Source organism: Paroedura picta, chromosome 8 (genome assembly GCF_049243985.1).
Source record: "Paroedura picta isolate Pp20150507F chromosome 8, Ppicta_v3.0, whole genome shotgun sequence".
NCBI classification, from domain to species: domain Eukaryota; kingdom Metazoa; phylum Chordata; class Lepidosauria; order Squamata; family Gekkonidae; genus Paroedura; species Paroedura picta.
Window position 1 is genome coordinate 67,385,300 of NC_135376.1, and position 21,935 is coordinate 67,407,234.

General features: G+C 40.6%; 1 protein-coding gene and 1 long non-coding RNA gene across 5 annotated transcripts in view; both read right to left on the minus strand.

The window, feature by feature from the left end:
- Positions 1 to 195: 195 nt before the first annotated feature.
- LOC143843696 (uncharacterized) lies at positions 196 to 3,116 on the minus strand. Its single transcript, XR_013233658.1, has 3 exons — positions 2,635 to 3,116; positions 2,203 to 2,218; positions 196 to 855 (listed from the first exon to the last, which is right to left on the minus strand). It is a non-coding gene; the product is annotated as an uncharacterized LOC143843696 (long non-coding RNA).
- A 9,911-nt stretch (positions 3,117 to 13,027) lies between these two features.
- Positions 13,028 to 21,935, minus strand: part of CFAP46 (cilia and flagella associated protein 46) — a 105,328-nt gene continuing 96,420 nt past the window's right edge. For all 4 annotated transcript variants that reach the window (XM_077350190.1, XM_077350191.1, XM_077350192.1 and 1 more), the window contains 8 exons: positions 21,528 to 21,588; positions 19,937 to 19,972; positions 19,513 to 19,612; positions 17,860 to 17,972; positions 17,012 to 17,093; positions 15,575 to 15,711; positions 15,033 to 15,116; positions 13,028 to 13,439 (listed from right to left, as the gene is read on the minus strand). In XM_077350190.1, coding sequence (XP_077206305.1) covers positions 13,309 to 13,439; positions 15,033 to 15,116; positions 15,575 to 15,711; positions 17,012 to 17,093; positions 17,860 to 17,972; positions 19,513 to 19,612; positions 19,937 to 19,972; positions 21,528 to 21,588 — 744 coding nt within the window. In that variant the 3' untranslated portion in view covers positions 13,028 to 13,308. The remainder of the gene's footprint in view (positions 13,440 to 15,032; positions 15,117 to 15,574; positions 15,712 to 17,011; positions 17,094 to 17,859; positions 17,973 to 19,512; positions 19,613 to 19,936; positions 19,973 to 21,527; positions 21,589 to 21,935) is intronic.

The following is a 21,935-nucleotide window of genomic DNA, read 5'->3' on the forward strand; positions in this document are numbered from 1 at the left end:
ATCTTAGTTGCTGTCCTCTGAACCTTCACAATTTTGTACACATCCTTTTTAAAGTGAGGCCTCCAGACCTGCACACAGTACTCCAGATGTGGTATGACCAATGCGATATAAAGCAGGACTATGACTACTTGAGATTTTGGTATAATACCTCTGTTGACACAGCCCCAGATTGCATTCACTTTAATTACTTCCACATGACACTGTCTGCTCTTACTTAGCTTATGGTCCACAAGTATCCCAAGATCTTGTTCATACACTACTACCCAGAAGTGTATCACCCATCCAGTATGTATGCTTCTTTAATTTTAATTAATTACATTTATTTTAAATTTCTAGACCACACCTCCCTGCAAGCGGGCTTGGGACAGTTTACAACCATAAACTGTACACTTAAAACCATAACACAATAAAATATAATAAAATGCAGTAAATTATTTCCTTCATCCATCATCCGTACATAGGACGGATCATAGAGGCAGATATTGTAGCGTTAACCACACCTCCTGGTTTCCAGTTCAATTTGCTATACATAACAGCCCCCTGAGCAATATGGCTTCCAGTCCAGGAAGGATTTCATGCTTGTATCTTTTTGCAGAATATTGAAAATGGAGGTTGGCTGTGGCTAAGAGCCACCGATGGATCTCGGTATCAGTTGTTTCTCCAGTCCCCTCTGGAAGCTGCCTCTGCTGGTCCTCCAGGGCTGGGGGGACAGATGGAGCCCATGATCTCATCCAGCACAGCTCTCCTGCTGTTCTTGACTGGTGTGCCAGGGAGGGGGGAGGCAACCCACAGCTGCAGAGCTTCTCCTTTGTGGTTGAAGCGTGCACGACAGGCAGAAATTCAACAGGTGTTGGCCTTGGGGCACAGAAGGGAGAGCCACGCTCAGTGTGGGTGCCTAAGCTTTGGTGCTGCCCTGGGGGCTGGACCTCTCATTTTTGTGATCCAGATGTAGAAGTCTGTACTTCTCTTTCTTGAATTGTATCTTGTTCTCATGTGCCCTTTTCCCCATCATGTTCAGATCTCCTTGAACTCTATCTCTACCTGCAGGGGTGTTCCCTACCTTGTCCTGGTAGAGCCCCCTGAAAATTATTATTTTTATTATTTATTACCTGCCACTCACAAGCAGGCTCGTGGTGGGTTAGAGATGTCCAGTTAACACCCCCCCCCATTAAAACCCCATTAAAAAGGACAGGAAAACACCAATACAATAGACCAACAAACCAACAACATGGCGGAGGCAGAGGAAGGAGAGACGAGGTAATCAAAGTTGCTGCTTAACACCAGGGGGCCCCATCAGTCTTCCCCCATGTGTTCCTGGGGATCAACAGGTTCACATAGGGGACAAAGGGGAATTTTGTAGTATTGCGTTTTTAGAATCATAGAATAACAGAGTTGGAAGGGACCTCCTGGGTCATCTAGTCCAACCCCCTGCACTGTGTAGGACACTAACAACCCTATTGCTCATTTATGTGTGTGTGTGTGTGTGGGGGGGGAACTTGCAGAAATTTTCACCCCCTCTTCCAGGAAGGGAAATGTCCTTCCATCATAGAAATTATAATGTGGATGAATACTTGCTGATAATACTAATAGTCCCAAACAATATCTTATTAAGTAGCTTCAAGGAAAGAGGTTTGCCACATGGTAGAACTGGTAATCAGAAATCTCATGGAGTTGCAAAGCAACATTTTGTGACATTATGCACATTTGCTAAATTAGCATCTTAGAACTACAACCTTTTTGTTTCCCAGTTGGTTATTTCATTTTAATGATGCAGCCTAGACAAAACCAACTGACCTTCTTATAAATCTTCCCTGACATTAGAGGATAATTACTTTGTATTTCCCTTTAAAGAACATGTCAGTGGTAATCCATCACATCATATGTTCACAAGGAAAACACTACTTCTATTTTGTTGGATCCAACATAATTGTTATTAGTGCTAGAACACACTTCATGTTCGTGCCAAGCTTTTCTTTTCAGATACCCTATTTTGAGGAACTTGTCTGGGACTCTAATTGGTAAGGGGGAAGCATCATTGCCTTGTTGTTCCTCTCAGAATGCTTACATGTCTCATCTTGGTGTAGTGGTTAGGAGTGCCGACTTCTAATGTGGTGAGCCAGGTTTGACTCCCCGCTCCCTTCCACATGCAGCCAGCTGGGTGACCTTACTGTTCTGACCGAGGAGTAATAAAAGAGCTCTTACCTACCTCATGGTGTACCTGTTGTGGGGAAAGGAAAGGGAAGGCTTTGAGACTTCTTTGGGTAAAGAAAGGCAGCATATAAGAACCACCTTTGTATAATTATCAGCAATTATCAACAATAATGTAATTGTTTCATTCTACAGAGAGGTCTTTAACTGTGGAGAGGGATCTCTCGGCAGTTGCTGCTTAAATAAACAGGTTCAGGCTTCTTAGACTCAAAAATACTTAAAATTTGTGAAGCCAGAAACATGCCAGTTTTATTTCTTAAACACTTGAAAGGGGCAACCTTCCTTTCCTAGTTGCTATTTCCCTCAGGGAAGGATGGCTGATCACACTTCCCTAATTCAGGATCCCTGTCCTGATTACAGACCCAGCAGGCAAAGGTAGTACTAGCCACCAGAGTTTCAGAATGGCAGTCCAAAGTCCAAACTCACAGCTTCAAGAGAAGAGTTCTAAGAGCTTCTAAGAGAAGAGTTCAGGAACACAGACCACAGTCCAACTTCAGAATACAGGCTGCAAGGTCAGTGACTAGCCAGTATGTTACTTCCACACAGCCACTCCCTTGTTGGCTGCTTTAAATGTCATGCTCAGCACCTGCCAGCCTCCTCATTCCTGCTCCTGCAAAGACTCTTCTTCATTATTAACATGGAGCCAGTGCTGTGCTGCCTTGTCTTCCTCCTATGCTGTTCCTGAAATTCCAGTGACCAGGGAGGTATTCTGGCTAGCAGATGTCTATCTGTTGCCAACTCAGGGCTGAGTGGCTATTGAATTGGCACATGGCTGTAAATCTATATCTGGCTCCCGAGAGACTGCCTCTCCCTGCAGTGTCTCTGTCACTGGTTGTGGCTCTTGGTCAGGTCTGTTGACTGCCTCTTCCTCAGAGAAGTCCTTTGCATTACTTTGGTCTACTGGAGCATAACAATCTTCAATTGTCTCACTAATAACTGAACTAACTGCCACTCTCAACTGTAGAATTCCATTTGAACGTCATGAGAATCAAGGTTCTCAGACAGGGCTAACGCATTAACCATTCACTGTCTGTTACAGTCACGCTGCATTCATGTTCTATCTTTTTCAGTGGTGCCAATCAAAACCTAAACTACACGAGAAAGAATGCCCTTGGTGTATACTCTTCTGCTTCACAACTTTTCTCAGTTGTTAAAAAATGAGGCTTCTTTCAGTCTGTGTGATGTCAGTGCTACTAGTTCTGTTTTGATACCGTTTGGTGGTTCTATAAAATGGACGCTCAGACCCCACACTCATCAGAAAGAGTTAACACCTACAAGATTGTTTCAGGGCTCCTTAGTAATTTGGCACATCAGTTTCCTACCAGTTATTATGAAACTGCATCAAGATATTAATGTAGTCATCTCTCTTTCGTCTCAATGAATTGCAATAAAAATGTCCAAGAGTTAGATTATATATGCTATTGCCGCCTTATTTGATTGAGTAGAGCTGCAGGCCACATCCCTTGAATCATCCTGATGAATCGGAAAGTCATGTACAACTCCATCGGTAATTTATTTCCGTGGCTGATGCCATTAACATGCTCACTGCCAGTAATACTGCTCTATAAAAAAGGGAAGAACATGTATTTTACAGATATACTCAGGCCACATAAGGGCTGATGCCCTTCAGTCCAAACCAAGCACATTAACAGACATGGACAAAATCCTTCCATTTGCAGTTTCCATTTACTCAGCCCCTAGAACATAGCTTTAAGGCCAGTTGAAGGTATTCATTAAAAGATACATAGACACAACATAAACACAAAAGGGATGGGTAGTTAGGAGTGCCTGGCCCTACTTCTGAATGCAGATCTTCCCTTGCTGGAGGTCTGCTAATGAGCAGGAGGAGGAAGGAAGTCCAATGGAGCTGGGCACAGAGGAGAGAATGGGGAGGATGCAGTTGTGTTGTGTCTTATAATGATGCCTCCAGTTTAATTACAAAACTCTCTACCCCACATAGTGTTCCTTCATCTCCACTGAACAGAAAGAGCATGATTTCAGGATTGGGGGCTAAAAAGGCTTTTTGTGAGATGGGGAAGAAGAAGTTGCCTTCTCTTAGCAAGGCTTCAGTTGGACAACGTAGAATACAAGCGATATTATTTCCTACACAGAGCGGATGGCCTGCATCCCATTGCATGTGGAATGACCACTGGAACACCCAGGGTCTGAACTTGCCCGAGAAACCTAGTTTTAAACCTCTGTGCAGGTTGATACAGCTTATGTCCATCAGCAGGCTCCTAGGCCAAACATTTTTATTGGAGGGAGGAAATGAGTACATAGTTCATCAGCCATCATTATTTATCTTCCCTGCTGTACTTCAACATGAGTTTACACCCTCACATTGGCAGGCTTTATGACAGGATTAAAACCTTGATACCTCAAATCCCTTCCCTTTTCACTTGAGAGAATTGACACTTGAAAGACTTGTGGCAGATTTCACACCAACCTGAGTGCTAATTTGGTGTACTAGTTAGGAGTGCGGACTTCTAATCTGGCATGCTAGGTTCGATTCTGCGCTCCCCCACATGCAACCAGCTGGGTGACCTTGGGCTTGCCACAGCACTGATAAAACTGTTCTGACCGAGCAGTGATATCAGCGCTCTCTCAGCCTCACCTCCCTCACAGGGTGTCTGTTGTGGGGAGAGGAATGGGAAGGCCACTGTAAGCTGCTTTGAGCCTCCTTCGGGTAGGGAAAAGCGGCATATAAGAACCAACTCTTCTTCTTCTTCTAATTGGAGGGGCACAACAAATGATTGATGGGCCCTAGGCCCCTCTTTGTGCCACTGTGGCTATGGGCCTGTCTGTCAGATCGGGATCTAAGGAGGGATGTTGGATGTTGCAGATTTCACCAGGAATATGTTTAATATTCAAACTTGTTGTGTTCAAAGATAATCAGATGTGAGCCAAGAACGAAATCTGTTCAATGCACGCCAAACTGCTACAAATGCCTGTCAAATTGGTTTGCATTAGGATTTGGCAGCAGGGCACACACATGAAGATGCTGTTGATACAGATGATTCAGCAGCCATTTCCTTTGTTAGGGACTAATTAGATGTACATTAACTCTGACCTAGAGAGCCCAGGCAAACCTGATCCTGGCAGATCTTGGAAGTTAAGCAGGGCAGACCTTGGCTAGTATTTGGATGGAGTTTTCCCAAGGAACACTAGAAGTCACAATGCGAAGGCAGGCAATGGAAAACCACCTCAAACCATCCCTTGCTTGTTTGACAATCTTAAGATCTCCCGGCTATATTACACACAAACCAAACAATAAATAAAATAAACATAGAATATTAGAATTTTATTCAAATGCAACACTTCTTAAGGACTAATTTCTACAATTTGTCTATTTAACTGTCTATTTAAACAAATCGCCTTCTGAGCAGGACAAACTACATGCAGCAAAGACAGGAACAGATTATAACTCAGTTGCAATGCATGAGCAAAAAAGTCAATTGTTCTCATATTGGATGGTTAGGGAGCAATACAGGGAACAGCTACCAAGAAGTCGACAAACATACGGACGAATCATTGGACAACTGGATTTTGCTCACCACCAACAAACAAGGCATAAACCCAGCTGACAGGTGGTCAAGTACTCAAAGATCTAACAGCTGATTCTTTAAGTTCTTGTTTCTCCTCTACAACATATGGTTTGCTTAGAAAGTACCTTTCACACATAACCTGCTCTTAACCTTTAATATTACTAATAACATTCAATCATATCCCCTTCACTTTTTAAAAAGGTTTAAACACAGCAATTTTTCCTTCTTCGGAAATATATTATGAAATGCCATTACTGCTGCAAAAGCTAATTGATAATGTGATTTGTCATGTGGCCGAATCATAATTCAGAAATTTATTTTAACATCTTTGATGCAGGAACAGCACTAACTTTCATATTTCTTGTGGCAACAGACAAAGCACCAGGTAAAAAATGTCGAGCGGCTCGAATGAAATATTTCTAGAAGCTTTTATTCTTGTTGTTTGGGCTTGTGCCAATGCAAAGTGGAAAGCTCATATTTCTTCTAGAATGTGTTCTTTGGTATGTAGCAATTTTTAAAGAATAAGGTGCACATATATTTGGAAATATTAAGATCCAATAGCCAATTACGAGTAGTTCATCATTAAAAATAAATTTCATATTATTAAAGTCAATATTAATTTCCCACATTTCTGAAACATACACTGCAAGCTGCATTTCTGATTTGTTTCCCATAGGAAATCTTAATAATGCTTAATTTTCCTTCTGTTTTAGGAATTATTTTTAAAAATAAGATTATTAAATATTGTTACACACAATTCTATTCATTGGAAATCAAGTTTATTTGCTTCTATGTCTATATTTTGTAGCACCCTAATTTAGTTTTTCTACAGATTTTTTGCAGATTTATAATATCCTTGTGGTTTGAATTAGTGGGATTATTTGAGAAACTACTATGCTAACAAACCTTACCTTCTAATGACATCTTGCATTACCCAGCCTCTTGCTATATTCATGATCTTCCACATGATTCCCCTTTTGAGGGATCCAATTCGGACATATATATGAAGGGAACAGACATATATATGAAGGTGAATCTTGACACCTGACCATAGAAACATCAAGTCCAACTGATTTCATCAACATCCAATTATTGACAGCATAAATCCTTCATACACACTTCCTGAGGAACACTAATAATAGCAGATCTTCCAGTGCTCATCCCTGGGTATGCAGAAGTCTGCCAACATGAGGAGAAAATACAATGTGGACTAACAGTACGCTGCTACAATGGAAGTTTTGTCACAATAGCATTTTCTGCCCAAAAGCTCTTGGATACGGTGACAAAGGATTAACATGGTACTTCCTCCATTATGAATGAGCCCCTGCCCTGTCAGAAAAGGACCATAAGATTGTCCTTTGGCACACGCATGAAGAAAGTAGAAGGACTTTGGGACTTGGATGTTACTGAATTTCATGACAACTATGTTTCAGTTTGAACAGTCAAGTTTATTTTATCCCGTCCATACATACACTTGGGCAAAACTGTGGTTGCCCTCTATCTCGCCTTAATTTGGCAGGTTTTTTTTTGCCATTACAATTGATACTTGTTTTTTTTGCTTCAAGTGAATATAAAAGAGATTTGAAATAGCGTTACATTCTTTATGGCATTTTAGCCCACCTGTTTCCTTGAAAGGTTAAAGTCCGGTTACAATACTATTTTAAAAATACATCTGAAAATAGGCTGCATAACAATTAAAACAATCCAAACAACCAGAGAGTCATTCGTATATAATCTAGTACATGCAATGGCTATTAGCTAAACGGAACACAGAGGCAGTGGGTGTTCCTCTGGATGTTAAATGCTGGGGACAGAAAGGGGAAGGATGTTGTTCCACATATATTTCCTGGAATCCTTTTTCTAGCAATGGCTGAAAACAGCTCATCAGGCAATATGTGGCCTTGTCCTGAATTTGTGCTCCCAAGAAGAATACTCTTTGACTTTTGTAATAAATCATGCTGGTCATCCCATCACCGAAGAGATTTTGTTGCCAGCATAGTGTAGTGGTTTAGGAGGAGTTCTCTGATCTGGAGAACTTGGTGTGATTTCCCACTTCTCAACATGAACCCTGCTGGGTGACCTTGAGCCAATCATGGTTCTCTCAGAGCTCTCTCAGCCCCACCTATCTCAAAGGGTGCCTGTTGTGGGGAGAAGGATAGGCCAGCTTGGTGAGATAGTGGTTAGTGGTTTAGAGTAGCAGCTTTTAATCTGTACAGTCAGGTTCGATTCCCCACTCTTGCACATGCAGCCAGCTGAGTGACCTTCGGCTCGCCACAGCACTGATAAAGCTGTTCTGACCGAGCAGGAATATCAGGGCTCTCTCAACTTCACCTACCTCAAACGGTGTATGGTGTGGGGAGAGGAAAGGGAAGGTGATTGTAAACCACTTTGAGATTCTTTAGAGTAGTAAAAAGTGGGGTATAAAAACGAACTCTTCTTCTAGGCAATTGTAATTTTAGTCCCATCTATGGGTTTGGTAATAACTTGGGAAGGGAATGGCAAACCACCCTGTATTGAGTTTGCCGAAAAATGGTAGGGCGGCACCCCAAGGGTCAGACATGACTCGGTGCTTGCACAGGGGATACCTTTACCTTTAAGGGTTTGGTAAACATTGATACAATGTGCATGGCTAAGTATGATTTCAGTCCATAATTTTTCTTTTTTTATTCCTGTGTTCCTATTTTGACCTGAGAATGGTCCAGCCATGGAACACCTGATGTCAGCTACATTATCTATTGGATGATTTCATTATCATTTGCCTGAACTATTAGGTATAATTTTGACTTGAACAATGTTGACTAGAAATACCAGAAATATATTTCTGAGATTTCCCCCACTGTGTTACCAATAAACCTTTCTAGGGTTTTGTACTCAAGAAGTCAAGATCCCAAGTCGGCAATTTTCTGGATCTGGACATTACTCTTTATCAATGCTTTATGATAAAGTGGGGCTGTCAGACCATAAAGAAATTTTTGGTCTTATTCATCCATCTTTTTGACAGAGGATGCTGACGTAGTCACTAAGGCCAAAGCATCTATTATACATGGGAACATTTTGGGAGGAAAACACTTTGGAAGATTAAATATTTTGCATCAGTTGCATAAAGAAAATGAACATTTGTAAACACCACATGAGCTCATGCTTCCTTGATGTTACTGAGGCATATGGCCAGCCATTCTTATTGACCACAGCTTCTACCTCGGAAAAATATGAATAGCCAGTACAGAGCTATGATAAGTGTTGTGTATAACTGACCACCAAAATAAAACATTTTCCACCCCAAATATAGTTTTTTTTCTCTCAGAACAGAGATTCTCAATCCATGAGAATCTTGCAAAGGAATGCAAACACAAAGATTGCTCCAGGCTTTGGTCCAGACAGTTAGGATCCAGGGACAATTATATAATTAATCAACTTGAAAGTCAGAATTTAAAAATCTAACGAACGAACCAACGAACGGACAAACTAACTAACGAAAGGTCTGCAAATGAGCAAATGTCCTATTAATGAAAGGGGATGAGACCAAACTTTAATAAGCAGCATGGTGCTATTAATCAACCCCCTAGAGTTGATACCCAGTGATATCTGTGATCAAGGTATCTCCTCTGACAGGTAAGTATCTGTAGACCAATGAAAACTCAGATTCCTAGCAGGAATAAATATGTGATAACGTTTATTGATGACTACTCAAGATATACTGTGATCCACTTAATTAAAGATGAAAGTCAAGCACTAGAAAAATTTATGGTAATTATCAATAAAAGATTTAAAAGATCCACACTGCTAATGGAGGAGAATATTTGGGACATGAGATGAAGAATTCTTTGACTGAACAAGCAATAATCAGGTTACAGTCCAATACACTCTGGAGCAGAATGGTGTAGCAGAAAAGAAAGCAAGGCAGCTTCTTGAGGCAGAGCTACCTGTTGAGTACTGGGGTGAAGCAATCAACACCACTACCGACCTACAAAACAGATTACCTACCAAAGGTGAAAGTAGTACACCACTTGAACTGTGGTATGGGCACAAACTAAGCCCAAATCATCTAAAAGTGTTTGAATCAGTGCATGTTGAGCAGAATACATAATATATATAATACACCTGCAGAACCTAAAGAATAAGAAGGGCTGCAGAATCAAGTGACAAGGCAATCAATCAGATCCAGCAAAGGAGCACCATCAAGAAGACCTGGCAAAGGCGGAAGCTATACCTGAGCATCCCATATGGGAAGACATAGCAAAAAAAGCCTATAAAAGAAGCAGAAAAATGGAGAAAAGTTGCAGAAAAGATTGAGTGTCTAATCAAGAACCAAACATGGATACTTATAGGGGAGAAGGTTGTAGGATGCAAGTGGATCTTCAAAACCAAATGTGATGTCAAAGAAAAAATATATAAAAATACAAAATCTGATTGGTTGTTAAAGGATAATTCTCAGGCATAGAGAAGTTTATGATGAAACCTTTGCACCAGTGCTAAGACATGCTTCAATAACAATGAGCTTAGCAGCAGTCAGGAAGATACATGTAGAGCATCTGGATATAAAGACTGCTTTTTTGCACAGAGAAATAAATAAAGGAAGTTATTTACATGGTATAACCACCAGGATTTGAAAAATTCAAAGATAAGCAACTCGTGTGTAAACTGCAAAATAGCATCTATAGGCTGATACAGGCAGCTAACTGTTGGAATGGAAAACTTCATTAGATGATAACCAAGGAAGGACAACAAATAGACTTAAATTCTATTGAAGATGCCAGCCCTGGTCACTCTTGCCTGAATAGTGTTCTAGCAGCCACCTAGGCTAGGGAAAGGGCATGAGCCAATGGGGCGCAACAGACTTCATTATTCTTGAAGAATAAATACGTAATAGGTAAAGTGCAGAAAGTCTGCAAAAGAATTTTGGTTGAGGGTACAGTTTTGAGGTACCACAAAATCCCATTGTAGAAGAGACCTACAATATTCCCCAAACTGCTTCTAGAGCCTTAAGGAAGTTTAATCATTGTACAGCATTGTACAGTGGATTTTTTAAAAAGGTAGGCAACATTGCAGACAATCTTATGGATCATAGCCACAAATGTTCCCTGGAGAATTTGATACAGACATTTCTCAAAGCCATGCAGGTTAGCAAACTGTCAAATTCTTGTAAATTCAATTAACCCAAATACGAAAATGAAATGGAAATAGAGAAGCTTTCAAGCTAAACTATTTGAAGGGAGAGTTTGACATGGCTATCTGATAAGCTGTGCTTGTGAAGAAAAGAAACATTTAGACATGCCCTGAAAAAACCCCAACCCTCAAAAAACCCAATGCTATGGATGTTCTGATTTTGTAATGTATTCCATAAAACTTTATATTTCTATCAGGTTCTAATTAACTTTAGCATAGCAGGGGACCAAGAATGGTATTTTTCTGTGGCATATTAGTGGATAAAAGGAACACAAATAATTTATCTCAGGGAACAGGCATGTCTGTGTTGCTGTATGCAATAATCACTGGATCTTTCCGTTTCTAGTAGATGTTTCTATTAGCTCTAGTAAACAAATAATAGAACAAAATGCAGGCTACTATGCTCACAATCAATTGCATCAGAGATACATGCTCGTGAAGTTACATATTGCAATGTTACCATATCTCAGGTAAGGAAATCTTTATAGAAAGTGATTAGTTTGTCTGTTAGGGTAGTTCATCTATTACCCAAGAGGCAACAGGTTTTGGAGGTTCTGTATCAGAGATCTTTTCCAGGCCCACCGTTCTGAGATGCTTTTGGCTTCAAATCTCTGTTTACACATGAAATATGCACTCTTCCGGTGAGCTCCAAAACATTCTAATCCTGCAGATCTCGATTGCTGATGATCCACTATCAAGAAGCAGTACTATTCACACTCTTAAAACCAAGCATGTGCCTCATCTGTTTCCAAGGTCTTATTCTATATTTTCTGCCTACTGAGCAACAAAACCCTTAATTTGGAGTGCAGAAATGCCCAAGATATCATCGCTTCTATGCATACATTTCCAAACATTGTTTGTAGTCTTGCTCAAGTTATTTATAAATAGGTAAAGCAAGGTTGCTCTTACCTGTAACTGTTGCTCGGCAAGTGGTCTTCTGTGCATGCACAAATGGGATTGTACTTTTGCAGGCCTGCTGCAGAGAAGAGCTAGCAAGCTTTAAAAACATTTTTAGATCCCAGCGGTGGCTTACCGTCACCTTCCCATTCCTCTCCCCACAACAGACACCCTGTGGGGTGGGTGAGGCTGAGAGAGCCCTGATATCACTGCTCGGTCAGAACAGTTTTATCAGTGCCGTAGCGAGCCCAAGGTCACCCAGCTGGTTGCATGTGGGGGAGTGCAGAATCGAACCCGGCATGCCAGATTAGAAGTCCGCATTCCGAAGCACTACACCAAACTGGCTCTCACACCAAACTGGCTCTGAGAGGCAAGCACTCTTCCTTCAGTTCTCTATCGATCGCCGTGGGTGATAGACTAGCAACGTAAGCTAACTGCAGGGAAAAGAGAGAGGGTTGTGTGCCTGCACAGAAGACCACTCGAACAACAGTTGCAGGTGAATTTTCATGGCTTCTGTACAGTCCCACATGGGAGAATAGCAAGATCATCCACTATGGAGTAGGGTATGGATTATAAAGTGGAAAAATAGACTGAACTACTACTCTACCCACAGCAACTTCTTTCCAGGAATTGACTTCTATGGCATAGTGGTTCAACTCCTGGAGAGAAGTTGCTGTGGGTAGAGTAGCACTTCAGTCTATTTTTCCACTGCATAAGCCCATGTCCTTCTCCAATTTGCTATTCTCCCATGGGCTTTCTTCCTCAAGTGATGTCTAAGTAATTCCTAGGTCAAGTGACCTTCATGAAGGCTGCAGGAAAAAAACAAACTCTGAACATATGTGTAATGCAGAGAGATATCAATAGGGTCATCTACCTTAGGCAGAGATTAAGCCAGTTTAATGGACGACATCATCTAACAGGATAATTTTTGCATTGAGGCCCATCTACCAGTTTCCAGGTCAGTAAAGCAATTAAGAGATTCCTATATTTTAGTTTAATGCCCATGAAACTAAAAGAGTAGGGCCCTGAGAATATCTCCTGTGCGAAGAGCCCTCTCTGCTTCTGAGCTAGGTGTATGTGTGTGGGAAAGGTCAGGAGGGAGAATTCCTATTATCAGATGGGTAGAAAAACTGGCTTTCAGATAATCCCTCTTCTGCACCTGTGTTTGTATTATATCTATGGAGGGAAAAAGTTAAGGCCATACAAGGAGATATCAAAATGTACATTTTAATTAATTTTGTAGGCACAAGAATTCCCCATCCTCACAAAAAAAATCTTTAGCAATAAAATCTCGAGTAACAGAAATAACAACAGCAGATCACAGCAACAATAAAATCTTTTGAGAGATCTGGTTGAATGCCGGTGCTTAAACTTAAAAGAACTATGGACTAATGATCAAAATGTTGTGAGGTCTTATTCTTAACCACTTCCAAAAGAAATATTTCTGATCTCCATTCTAACTAGTTATTATTATCAATAAAACAATTTGTGATTACATAAACATCATGTTAGGCAGTCCATACAGAACACTATTAAACTTTGATGGTTGTATCACAGGACAGCTCAGCCTATCAGGGCTTTTCGCTTCAATCTGTTCTTCTTTCTTGTCTTCAGGAGACTCCACTAGAAATGTAATGCAGAACAAATAGTTAAATCATGTCTGGGTACTGGGATATTTTATAGTAAGAAAGTGCAAGATCCAGTTAAGTTTATGTGCTCTGAAGATGCACTGCAGGCCATATAAGTAAAAACGAATCACGCCAATGAAAACATATCAATAAAACTATCCAAATCAATAATAATGGAAATAAAGCAGCCAGTAAAAGCAAGCCAGGGCACAAAAGCACATTTAACAGAGCAGTCTAAAATGATATTGGTTAAAACCCAAAGTCAATTGATTAAGGAAAAATGTGTTAGCCTTGCATTGAAAGGAAAGGAAAGCAGCCTCAAGGTAGATGGCATTCCAAAGGTGAGGTGTCATCACCACAGCAGGGATTTTCCTTGCTGAATCCTCCCTGGCCACTCCTCTTTAAGCCTCCAAAATATTAATACATAAAATCCACACCTTGCGGTTCTTCTCCCTCAACCTGAACCTCTAACCAGTCCATTGTGCAGTGCACCTGTCCAAATGTCTTTCAAGGTGCAAGAACCCCAAAGGGTCTAAGTGCAGCAGCCCTCAAAACTTGCAAGCTGTTTCCATTGCCTCACGGCCATGCCTGCTTCTTTTTCACTTGTGTGCTCCAAGTGTTTGCATTCAGCATTGTGATGGAAAGGGGGTGAGATAAGTGAGCAGCTTTCTCCCTTCCATCCTCCTCCCTCCTGTCATTCATGGACCACCCTGGCACAGACCTTTCCTAGCTACTTGCTTCTGTGGTCTCCTGTACATTTATTGCTCATGCAGCTAAGCTAAAGGCTGCTTTGCCTTCTCTTGAGCTGCTGTTGGGAGTTATGCATGTGCTCCTGACTAGGGATGGGCACAAACTGAGAAAATATGGTTTGTGATTCGTGGCATGCCCCATTCACAAACCACAAACCGGTACAAACTTAAGAACCAAATAAGCCAGTTCAGTTTGTGACATAGTAGCATGCACTCTGGCATGCTAGAGACATCAAACTTGCAGTGGATCTCCATCTGATACTCTGCTATCTGCTGAGTTACCCCCCCCCCCAAGAAGGTTCCCTTATCCTTCATTGTTTCCAATGGAGACATTAAACTTCAGGGGATCTCCATCTGATATTTCACTATCTGGTGAGGATTGGATTTATGGGGTCTGAGTACCCCCCCCCCAAAGAAGGTTCCCCCAAGGAGGGGGGAATCAGCAAAAAACCCAAGGTGACAGAAGCCCGGCAGAACAGATTCAACATCCTAGAGAATCTATGCAGTAGAAACTGAAGGTAGGAGGCATTTTGCAAGCCCAGCACCACTGTGGCAGTGCAAATCCAACAGAACTAAGGTCAAGCCGGAGAATTTCAGCAGTAACAACTGAAGACGGTTGGGGACATTTCTGCAATCCCAACAGAACCAGTGGAATGTAAAGAGTGCTAAACAGTACCAACACAATCCAGCAGAATCTAGTGCCATTGACAATGCCAGCTCGACTGGACTGATATCTAGCAGAAAATCACACTCCAAGAAAGGTGTGTGTGTGTGTTTGAAGTCCAGCAGAAGCACTGTAATGTTGCAAGCCCAGCAGAACCCAGTGCCACTGATGTTACCTTTCAGTGACTCTTCGATGGCAGTCTTACTTTTTTGAAGAACACGAATAGTCTGTCCAGTTGTTTTGCCTACTTTTAACAAATCTAGAAAGAAAAATGGTATCATTTATTTTAGAAAATACAAAGCAAAATACAAAGCACTTGACTTAGGACATAATACACAGTTTTTCTAAATTTATATATGTTAAGAACTGGTGAGCGTTAAAACCAGACCTTTGAAGAAGGCCCTACAAGGGCCAAAAGGAACAGCCGCGGCCCAGTACCGACTGATCTACGGACCGGACCTGGTCCCAGGACCGGGGGTTGGGGACCTCTGCTCGACAATGTTCACCGTATCCCCAACAGAGATCTTCAGCAAACTAATCAGCAGAGACGGATTCTCTGAAGGAAGGCAGTTTGAAAACCACTGCTCTGGGACTTCTATAAGTCTAGAAGATTCACTATATGCCAACTAAAAATAGAGGCTAATTGTAGTGTTTAGAGGAAAGTATGAAACACTTAACAGCAGCTATTTTAGAAAACATTTCGTATTAAGTACATACTCTCACACAGTCTTTCTAATCTTGCTGCATTCCCTCCCATGGTAGTACACCACTGATTGGATATAATGGCATGTACTCCAATAAGGCTCAGAATCATTGCTGTCTCAATTGGCATCTCCAGGGACAGGCGCAAAGAACTATGGAAGACAATAAGGAAGTTAAAATATAATCAATACAAATGACTAGTATTCCCAAATATTCTGAATACAAAGAGGAAATCTAGGGTTATTCACATGTTTCCTGCTGGTTTCTTATCTGCATGTCTTGCATGAAGTAACCAGTTTGCGAACTATGAACTTGCACAATGTATTATAGTTGCCAGTTGGATCTCCCAATGTTAAGAGTATAATCCTAAAGTTACTCTTGACGAACTCCAGCGAGGTCTATGGATTTAGAAGCACAGTCCTGGACTCATTTTGACTCACAGTCAAAAATGGCCGAGGAAGCCTCTGCAGCAGTGTGATCTTCCAGGTGTTTTCTCTCTCCAGCTGGCCAATCAGCCATGACCCTCTATGGCTGGGGAGGAGGTGGGGCTAGGGTTGACAGGCAGTAGTGAGAGAATTTTCTCTCAGGTCTACCTGCCTAGGTTTTAAAGAGTCTATTCTGTGCCACCAAAGTAAGTTAGCCCTGTGACATCATCCCACTCATCACACTCTATGTTGCATTATGAAGGTTTCTGGTTTTGTTCTCCCCCCCCTTTTTTTTTCTTTTCTTATTCCAACAGATCCACTTTGGGGAGAAATTTGGCCTTTATGCCCTTGCTCCCCTTCCTTGGGATTATATTTAAAGGATTTTGGCCGAGGACTGACATGCCCAGCTTGGAGGTGTCAAAGTAACCTCCCTATAAGTAGCAGAGGGAGCCATACAGTGGTCTACACCCATGAGGTCTTCTGCATACTGCCACCTCATTGTACTTCCCCAACTGGTGGTAGGTGGTCTGCGTATTGGCAAGTGGTTCAGCTGAGGTCCGAATCTATGGCCACTATGCTGCACCAAGGCCCTGTCAGTTGTAACCAATAAAGTTGTGGCCAATTCATTCCAGCAAGGTGTCTGTGGTTTGTCGCCTGATGAGTTGCCTCATTGCCCTCCTGCTCCCTTGGACAGTGGGATGGCAATTGTGTGGCTGTGTTTCGGATGACATTGTTAACGTGTTATACGCAGAGTTAAAATGTAGCTTATATTACAACTTAGCTCATTCCATTTCACGGTTTCATTCTCAGGTTAAACATACAGCTCATCATACAATTTTAGCTCACAGAATAATACAATTAAAAAAACATTTTGCATGCATATTTTTATTTTAAAATATCTATTGTCATTATTCAAGGAGAAGAACTATGGAAAAGCCGTTACACTCACACAGTAAAATGCTTTACAATGATCTGATTTAGCCAAGGTTTTTCTACTGAGAAACTAATATCAAGGATTTTTTGTTACCTTTTATCTTCATAGAGATTTGACACCCGTGCGCTGCTCTCTTTTGTATGTGTAAGATCTAAAAGTATCATGATCTGACATTCTGGAGAGGGGGAAAAAAGAACCACAAGCTGGATGCTACTTTCACTAGCATTTATAATACAAAACAAAAAAATGGACAGAAATGGTCCCATACGCATCTTTCTCTAAGGAGCTACCTACTGATTATGGAGAAGAATCTATTGCTAGCTTCATCTTGCAAACATACTGCCAGTAAAAGTTTTAAATAAAATTACATTGTGTGGAATGCAATGAAGCTAACAGCCAGTTACGAAAGCTATACAATCTTCTAGGGTGGGTTCACTTTCATGCAAACTAATTGGTATCCCATCCCCTTGGAAGAATAGGACACCATCCTCCTTCAAGACATGCCTACATACAAAAGCCTCTTCCAATGCAACTGCCCTACGTTAGAAACTGGTGCTCCATGGATCCTTTCCTTGCCCTGAACCTTCTCCCGGAAGCTCCAGTCTATATGAGACACACTGACACACTCTAGCATTGCGTCTGTCTTCGAAACAGGGGCACCTGTGTATGGGCGTGTGTGAGCTATACCTTACTCCAATGAAGTTTGGAGTTTTTGATGTCATTTTTATTACAACAAATATCATGAAAATACAATGATAAGGGATCCTCAATAGGATCACTTCAGACTACATTTGAATGACAAAGTTACCACACTGGTTTTTGGTGTCTGAAATGACTACAGAAACATACTTTAAGCCTCACATAGAGTGAATACTACATAGCCATACAGAATGGCTGTTTTACATTCTGCAAAGAGGGCATGTTTGGTTTCATTAAGTCACCTGTGATATTCATAGCAGTCAGTCTGTCCAGAAAAATATGAGCGAACAAGCGTTCCGTTCCATAGAATAGAAATGCACTGCAGTTACTCAATAAGTATTCCCATTCAGCTTGACTGAAAAATAGATCAAAACTTTATTTTAACAATATGCTCAGTATAAAGGGGTATTTTGGAGCAAAGAATGACTATATGTCATTTACACTGTATTTAATAAAATTATTTTTGTGATTATAAAGCTGTTACTTAGAGAACTACTTGCTCAGTTACAAGAAAAAAATGTATTAATTTATCTACTTCATTTATACTCAGATTAATCTGCAGTGGGAACCGACCAGGGCCAGGGCCTTTTCAGCCTTGGCCCCTGCTGGGTGGAATGGGCTCCCGGAAGAGCTGAGGGCCTTGCCAAAGCTAATGCAGTTTTGCAGGGCCTGTAAGACGGAGCTCTTCTGCCAGGCTTTTGGTTGAAGCCAGGTTGCCAATTGAGGAAGAGAGTGGGTCTCTCCTGTTACTTTCTGATGAAATCACCATGACTTCCTGGGCTGCTGGTGAGCACCTGGAGGAGGAGGGTTTAGGGGAGTGGGTGGGTATGGGGGGTTACTGTTTTAAATTGTATTTTAAATTTGTAATCAGTCTTGTTGTGAGCTGCTGCAAGCTGGCTGCGACAGAAGCAATGCCAAACAAATATAAATAAAAAATAAATGTATCTTAGCAACAACTTTATGCCTGAGGCAGTTTAAGTTGACAAGAATGTGACTAGCCCAAGGTCACCCAGCAAGCTTATGGGACAGAGCAGGGATTTTAATCTGTACAACATTGGAAAAGTATTTCAGCAGAATTGCAAAAACAGTATCCCATTAATTTCTCACAGATCCTTGTCTGATGCTCTAACCACTGTACCATGATGTCTTTTTAATCACTGGTCACCAACTTCTAAATCACCAGTTGTTTTTTGTTTCTACCCTACTTGTAGGATAGAATACTTGCAAGAATTCTTGCAAAATGCATATAAAGGAAGAACAAAGTTTGAGTCCAGTGGCACTTTAAGACTTCCTTGAATAAAACTTTGTCGGTTTATTTTATATCTATTTATAGTTGGGTTTATCTACCATCTCTCTCCACGAACAGGCTTGGGGCAATTTACAATACAAATAAAACATCAATACAAGCACCAAGTAACGAGTACTAATAACTATCCCACCCCCAACGATCTCCATTCACTGTTAAGCTGTTCACTCACTGGTGAAATCAAAGGTGCCCTTGGACTCAAAGTTTGTTCTGCTGCTTCAGACCAACATGGCTCCCACTTGGATCAATGAAGGAATAAGTCATCTTATTTATAGATATATCTTAGTTCTCTCATGACTAGTTCCTCACTGATACAGGTTATTTTTTCTCAAGTTCCATTTTAGTTTTTTTCACAATCAGAAGGGTTGGGACACTGCTGGCATGATGTAGCTGAATTTTAGCATTGTTCATATCGACAGAAGATGCTTCAGCACATGCTTATGGAAAACAAAAGGACTCAAAACTGTTTAAGTTTCGCTGGATCTTTCGATTCAACTCTTCTTTGGTAATATATAGACAAAGTTTTAGACATTTGTTTAGCTCCTAAAATTAATTGGACAATTGAACGCAATTCAATGTAATCGCATACCTTGGAACGTGCGTAATACCAAGAATTCCATCCCAGCGAAATGTAAATTGTTCATATTTGTCTTGGATTAACTTAAACACTTGTATCGGACTTTCTGGATCTGAGATATAATTTAAAGAAAATTGATTATACACTTTATATTTTCCAGCTCTGATGTAAACCGCACTCTCAATATTGTCTTGTGCTGGTTTACAATAAAACAATAAAAAATAGAATACAAAGCCATAAAACCCCCTTAATACATTAAAAGATGGCAATATTATCAGAGTTCTAATCTCCCATCCTCTGTTCAGCATATGGGCTAAATGAGCTCTCTCTTTGGGAGCGAGGGACCTGATCTAACACACAGTAAGAGATTCCCCAACTTTTGCGTGTATCATACATTAATTTGTTACAATAAGGAATGCTTTTTGCAAATGGTTACCTGTTTCTCCTACATCATTATATGGATCAACAACATCTAAGATATGCAGTTAAGGGCAGGAACATAAGTGGTGTCAACCTCCCCCACTTCTACTACAATCAAAGTTCTTGTCCACAGTTTGACCTTTCATAAACCCCTCACACATTACAACTCAGCTGCCACCCATCATGTTTGGCCTAAACATCTCACTTGCCCTTATCTGCATTCTTACCAGAAGGCTTGGAGTCTGGATTGTGAGGGTAGGGTGGAAGAAAGAGAGTGGCTTGATGTTTGGATATTTCAAATAATCACTCCAAAGTAATTCTGAGAGACTGCAATGATTTAAGTTGTATACTAGATGGTATCTCACAACAAAAAAGATTTCTGGTATTAATAAATCTAGTTCAGCATTCTGTTAGAAGGGATGTAGTTCCCTCAGTTCATATTTACATTATTGGTGGGAATGGTCAGTAATGGGATTATTTTGGCATCAAATTCACCTGTTGATCTTACATATTATGCGAGTAGATTTACCATTTCTTCCAGAATCATTTCTGTTGACATACTGGCCAGCTTTGCAAATGCAAAGAGAAAAGTCTGAAATTATTAGTTTACTTATTGCCATTGCAGAATTAATGGCAGTGACATTATGGAAAAATCCAAATCCCCCCCCCCCCGCAGTCTTAGAATTGTGGAATAAAAAACACTGGGACCATTTTGTAATGGCTAAATTGACTATTAAAACTTGCTAATCCAAACAACTGTACTAAACTCCCCTCTATTTGGCATCCAATCCTCCAGCATCTTTCTAAAAAAGTAGTAGTACGTACTAGAACAGGCTTTCTCAACCAGGGTTTCATGAAACTCTGGGGTTTCTTGATGGTCCTGGAACAGTTTCACAAATGGGTGGGAATGAATTGATTTTTAATCTATTTTAAAAAATGTTAAAACATTTTTGTGTGATAAGACCCACTCCCCAAATGACCAGTGATGGGCCTGGAGGGGGTGAGAAGCGGGGGGCCCCAGGTGGGCATGTCCACAGCTATGCTTCCCAACCATATTCTGCATGAATGTGCCACTTCTGGAGTTTCTCGAAGCCTGAAGAATGTTTCAGGGGGTTCTCCATGGTAAAAAAGGCTATACTAGAGCTATTTACAGAGATTTTTTATAACATCGTTTTTTTGTATTTATAGTTCCTTTTTATTGTTAGACTGATGTATTTTCTTTTAAATATTTTAATTAATAATTAATAATTAATTAATAAAGAATTAATAATAATCTTTAAAATAATAATTTAAAAATCTCATTTTCCTTTGCCCCCCAACTACATCCTTCTCCCTGGCCTGCCAATGTTGGCAACCTGCAGACTACATACTGTCCACACTCCTTACCATAGGTACTACTGAATAGGCAAGTTACAACACACACAGATAGACAAATCTTCTGCTTTACTAAAGGGCATCACTTCCTAGCCCGGCAAGTGATTCCATTAATCTTGTGAGCAGCAGGAATGGTTTGGGCCACAGTGGAACCCCTCAGGCTAAATTTTTTGACAGTCTAAAACACAACTCCAGGTGTTTGATATGATGAACAGTAATTTTTGAAAGGATACATTTAACATTATGCATATCCACTGAAAAGCAGTTGGGAGGCAGAACACGGTTAACTGAAAACTGTTAAATACAACAGAATTATACCTTGAAAAACAAACAAACTCCAATACAAGTATCATTTAACTTCATATGAAAACCCAGTAAGTTCAGTAGGACTTCTTATTTCTTTGTAAACGTGTTTAAAATTGGAACAGTAATAGAACCATCCATATATCACTTATTCCTATGAAAGCAGGTTTAGGGCTTACTCCAGTGAAAATATTTTAAAGTTTGGATTCTAAATTGCATTATATAACATATTTTTTTCTCAAAATAAGCTGAAGAAGAACCGCTTCATTTTTTTTCCTGGGCAATTCCAACTGCTACTTACGTTTAGTCACAGTGAGCAGGCCACAACTAGGATGAGT